The sequence below is a fragment of the Babylonia areolata genome, chromosome 34 (genome assembly GCF_041734735.1).
Source record: "Babylonia areolata isolate BAREFJ2019XMU chromosome 34, ASM4173473v1, whole genome shotgun sequence".
Taxonomy (NCBI): Eukaryota; Metazoa; Mollusca; class Gastropoda; order Neogastropoda; family Buccinidae; genus Babylonia; species Babylonia areolata.
This window is the reverse complement of record NC_134909.1, coordinates 22,099,594-22,104,593: the sequence shown is the minus strand read 5'-3', so window position 1 is coordinate 22,104,593 and position 5,000 is coordinate 22,099,594. Positions and strand designations below refer to the sequence as shown.

The 5,000-nt window shown below is 45.8% G+C and overlaps 1 protein-coding gene across 1 annotated transcript in view; it reads right to left on the bottom strand.

The window, feature by feature from the left end:
* Positions 1-4,015, bottom strand: part of LOC143277587 (uncharacterized) — a 13,181-nt gene extending 9,166 nt beyond the window's left edge. The window contains exons 1-5 of the mRNA XM_076582466.1: positions 3,694-4,015; positions 3,228-3,305; positions 1,387-1,598; positions 847-936; positions 153-347 (exon numbers count right to left, since the gene is read on the bottom strand). Of these exons, the coding sequence (XP_076438581.1) occupies positions 153-347; positions 847-936; positions 1,387-1,598; positions 3,228-3,305; positions 3,694-4,015 (897 nt within the window). The remainder of the gene's footprint in view (positions 1-152; positions 348-846; positions 937-1,386; positions 1,599-3,227; positions 3,306-3,693) is intronic.
* Positions 4,016-5,000: the final 985 nt, after the last annotated feature.

Genomic DNA, 5,000 nt, shown 5'->3' with positions numbered 1-5,000 from the left:
ATGTGTCTAATCACGTGCTATAGCTTTGCAGTGTATACGGTATGTGTATATGTAACCCCTCCCCACTTGCACTGAGCTATGGCCTATGCTAATTATCATTCGTTTCGTTTTGTTTCATTTCCCTCTCCAGGATACCCCAGTATTCTACCTACCTGCAGAGCTGTGTCGATGCTGACCAGGTCCACTTTGATTGGCTCCGGCATGGCCTCTGACCCCACCTGCAGCGTCTCGTGGTGGCTGCCAAACGATTGGTTGAAGCTGTCACTGGACTGGAACTTGTCAATGTCAATGCCGAGTGATGCCCCAAAGCCCATGTAAGAGCCTCCCAGAGATACGTCTGCCCCTGACTGAACAGAAATGCAAGTGTGTGTGTGTGTGTGTGTGTGTGTGTGTGTGTGTGCGTGCGCGCGCGCGTGCGTACATGTTTTTACATACAAAGGGTACCTCCCAGTCTCAACATACAGAACTTTGTTTGAAGCATGTACTGGAACACCCAGAAAACATTTTACTGCAAAAGTATGTACTCTCTACATCTCTCATTTTTGTATAATCCCCAAATTTCAGCTGATTATGTAAGTATTCGTTCAATTTGGATATAAAATATTCTCCAGAATCCATCAACACTGATACAGTTTAACTTTCTCATTGTCTTAAGTATTTCCAATAAACCTTGGAGTGGCTCAGTGTGTGTGTGCGTGCGTGCGTGCATGTGTGTGTGTGCGCGTGTGTGTGTGTGTGTGTGTGCGCGCGCGCATGTGTATGTTTGTGTGTGCGTGCATGTATGTGTGTGAGTGTGTGTGTGTGTGAGTGTGTGTGTGTGTGTGACTTACCCCCATAGACACTTACCGCTTTCATCACGTGGCGGACGAACTCAGCCAGTGAGGTCTGTGATCTGTGGATGACCTTCGTTCCAATGTCCACCTCTCTGGTGATGTGCTGCACGCGCACAGGTCGTGACGTCATGTAAACAGACATCACCACCGTGACGTCATTCGCCATCATCTTGACGACGTCATCTTCTGTTATGACGTATTTGTTATGATGTCATCAGGACTTTTCATCCACACATTTACATATAAATTGGGGTTCTCAGTTGCTGAACTGCGAAGTGAAACTACGTGTGGTAGATGTGAAAGAGGGACTAAATTGATACAGAAGTGTGAAAATAGTTCGTATAAACAATCACTATCATACATACATAGATATATACATAGACAGATACATCATCCATCCATCCCTACCTACCTACCTACCTACATACATACAAACACACCTACATCCATCTATCCATCCATACGTACATACATACACACACACTTATGCAGTTTATTCTCAGTACTTCTATGAGGACATACGCTCAACATTCATTCAGTCAAACACACTTACAGTCCCCCAGTGGTCCAGAAAAGCCATATACGCTCCCTGGCTGTACGTCTGAGGCAACTGACACACAGAGGAAGCGAAGCTGTCAGTCACAGTCACGTTCAACCAATCAGAGAGCTCGTCAACAAAGCGCACGTGACCCAGGTTGCACACGAACTGTTCGTCTTGAAAGACTTTGTGGTCCACGTTGGTTTCGTTTTGCGTTCTGAGGAAGCCTGTTGTGTGACAGAAGACAGAACTGCTGGTCGGCCAGCCCAGTGACAACTGAAGTGGACATGAAAGGTGACTAGGCAGGTAGACAGGGAGGAAGGTGGTCAGGCAGGTAGACAGGGAGGAAGGTGGTTAGGTAGGTAGACAGTGAGGAAGGTGGTTAGGTAGGTAGACAGGGAGGAAGGTGGTTAGGTAGGTAGACAGGGAGGAAGGTGGTTAGGCAGGTAGACAGTGAGAAAGGTGGTTAGGCAGGTAGACAGGGAGGAAGGTGGTTAGGCAGGTAGACAGGGACGAAGGTGGTTAGGCAGGTAGACAGGGAGGAAGGTGGTTAGGCAGGTAGACAGGGAGGAAGGTAGACTAAGGTGGTTAGGCAGGTAGACAGGGAGGAAGGTAGACCAAGGTGGTTAGGTAGGTAGACAGTGAGGAATGTGGTTAGGCAGGTAGACAGGGAGGAAGGTGGTTAGGCAGGTAGACAGTGAGGAAGGTGGTTAGGCAGGTAGACAGGGAGGAAGGTAGACCAAGGTGGTTAGGTAGGTAGACAGTGAGGAAGGTGGTTAGGCAGGTAGACAGGGAGGAAGGTGGTTAGGCAGGTAGACAGTGAGAAAGGTGGTTAGGCAGGTAGACAGTGAGGAAGGTGGTTAGGCAGGTAGACAGGGAGGAAGGTGGTTAGGTAGGTAGACAGGGAGGAAGGTGGTTAGGCAGGTAGACAGTGAGGAAGGTGGTTAGGCAGGTAGACAGGGAGGAAGGTGGTTAGGCAGGTAGACAGGGAGGAAGGTTGGTTAGGCAGGTAGACAGGGAGAAAGGCAGACAGGTATCAAAACAGGTGGAATGGAAAACTCATTAGAAGGCAGACAGAAAAGAAAGGTGGTTATGGAGGTACACAGGTGAGACGGTAGACCGAAGCCAAGACAAGGACAACAGAAATAACATGAGGTGGAAGCACAGGTAAGAGAGCAAACCATCACCACACTGAGGAGAACAGAAAGGACATGGGAAGGTAGACAAGTGGAAAAGCAAACCGGTGTATATATATATATATATATATATATATATATATATATATATATATATATATAAAAGACAGGAAATGAGACAGCAAGTAGTCTACAGTATAGAAACAAGACAGCGAATCAATTAGGTAGGAGTATGAGAAAGCAATTAAGGCAGGAAAACTAGACAGCAAATAAGGTATAGAAATGAGACAGCGAATCAATTAGGTAGGAGTATGAGAAAGCAATTAAGACAGAAAAACGAGACAGTAATAAGGTATTACAGACACAGGAAAGAAGGCAGCAAAAAAAAAAAAAAAAAAAAATCAGAGAGAGAGAGAGAGAGAGAGAGAGAGAGAGAGTATGACACACTCTCAGAAAAACAACCAAAAACAAAAACAAACAAACAAAAAAGACACAAGGAAATTGTATATAGATGGACAGGCAGACGTTATGGATGAGAAATATGAGCACACACACACACACACACACACACACATATAGAGGTCCACACACAAACACACACACACACGCGCGCGCACGCACGCACACACACACACACACACACACACACACACATGCACGTGCACATGCACACATACCACAAGCTTCACCTGAACTCATCAGCTGCCATTGTCTACTCACGTGGACTGAGGGAAAACTTGGCGTTGACAAGCCCGGCGATCACTGAACCTGAAAAATCACACCGTTGATTGTTTCCAACTTGAGTCAGGAATTTACACCACCACTAACAACAATAAAGCAACGTCAAGATTCAGCAGCAACAATGACAACATAATAATTTATGGTCACCACAGCAACGATGAATGGAAATGACATAATTTGAAGATCCATTCTTTCATGTGCAATGCATGATGGGAACTCTTCTGTAGACCAGAGTCAGCATTTAGGCCTGTGATTTATGATCGTCTGTTTCAATGTGAAAGTGATGAAAACCATGAATTCATTTCAATTTTACTTGCTTCATGACCATGCTAGAAAACTAGGAGCACTATATTACTTCAGTCATTTCTGCTGCTGCTGCTACTACTACTACTACTACTACTACTACTGCCATATTGTTCCTAACAATGATACTAAAACAACAAACCTCCAAAGTTGACTCCAACTGACAGCTTGTCCTGGTACGATTTCCCGCCATAGAAAGTGCTTGTCGTCTGCTCTGAGCCACAGCTGTGACGTAACTGCGTCTGGATGGCTCGGCTGTCACTCACTTCCAAGACCCGCCTCGTGATCAGCAGACCCGGGTCAACTCCGCCCCTGGACGCCAGCCCTCCGTCCGGATTGGCTGTCAGCACGTTGTAACCAATGCCCACATACTGCTCCCCCAGCGCCTGGCTCCGCCCACAAGTGCAGGTCAGCACGACGACACACACACCCCACAGTGCCTGGAGCACCTTGGATGTTGGCATTCTGTGAATGAAGTCATGTATTCATTTATCTATTCATTTATCTATTTATCTATTTATTCACCAGACATGAAGAAGGACAAGATGCAGTCACACAATGACACCATGACGTAGAAGTAGCAGACAGACAGTAGAAGGAGATATATCGTGACGTCATCAAGTCAGTACAAGAAGTAACAAAGGTGACCACATGATGAAGAAAGAGATACATCGTGACGTCATCAAGTCAGCACAAGAAGTAAATATGGCAATCACCGTAAGATGAAGTAGATACATCGTAACGTCATCAAGTCAGTACAAGGAGTAACCATGGTGACCACGTGATGAAGAAGGAGATACATCATGACATCATCAATTCTGAACAAGAAGTAAACATGGTGACCACGTGACGAAGAAAGAGATACATCATGACGTCATCGATTCTGTACAAGAAGTAAACATGGTGACCACGTGACGAAGAAAGAAATACATAATGACGTCATCAAGTCTGCACAAGGAGTAACCATGGTGACCACGTGATGAAGAAGGAGATACATCATGACATCATCAATTCTGTACAAGAAGTAAACATGGTGACCACGTGACGAAGAAAGAGATACATCATGACGTCATCAAGTCTGCACAAGAAGTAAACATGGTGACCACGTGACCATGAAAGGGACAGACAGTCAACACTGAACAGGTGACAACAGGTGGTCAGTTCTTCATGTCACACACCTGGAGACAACACTGAACAGATGACAACAGGTGGTCAGTTCTTCATGTCACACACCTGGAGACAACACTGACCATGTGACAACAGGTGGTCAGTTCTTCATGTCACACACCTGGAGACAACACTGACCATGTGACAACAGGCGGTCAGTTCTTCATGTCACACACCTGGAGACAACACTGAACAGGTGACAACAGGTGGTCAGTTCTTCATGTCAAACACCTGGAGACAACACTGAACAGATGACAACAGGTGGTCAGTTCTTCATGTCAC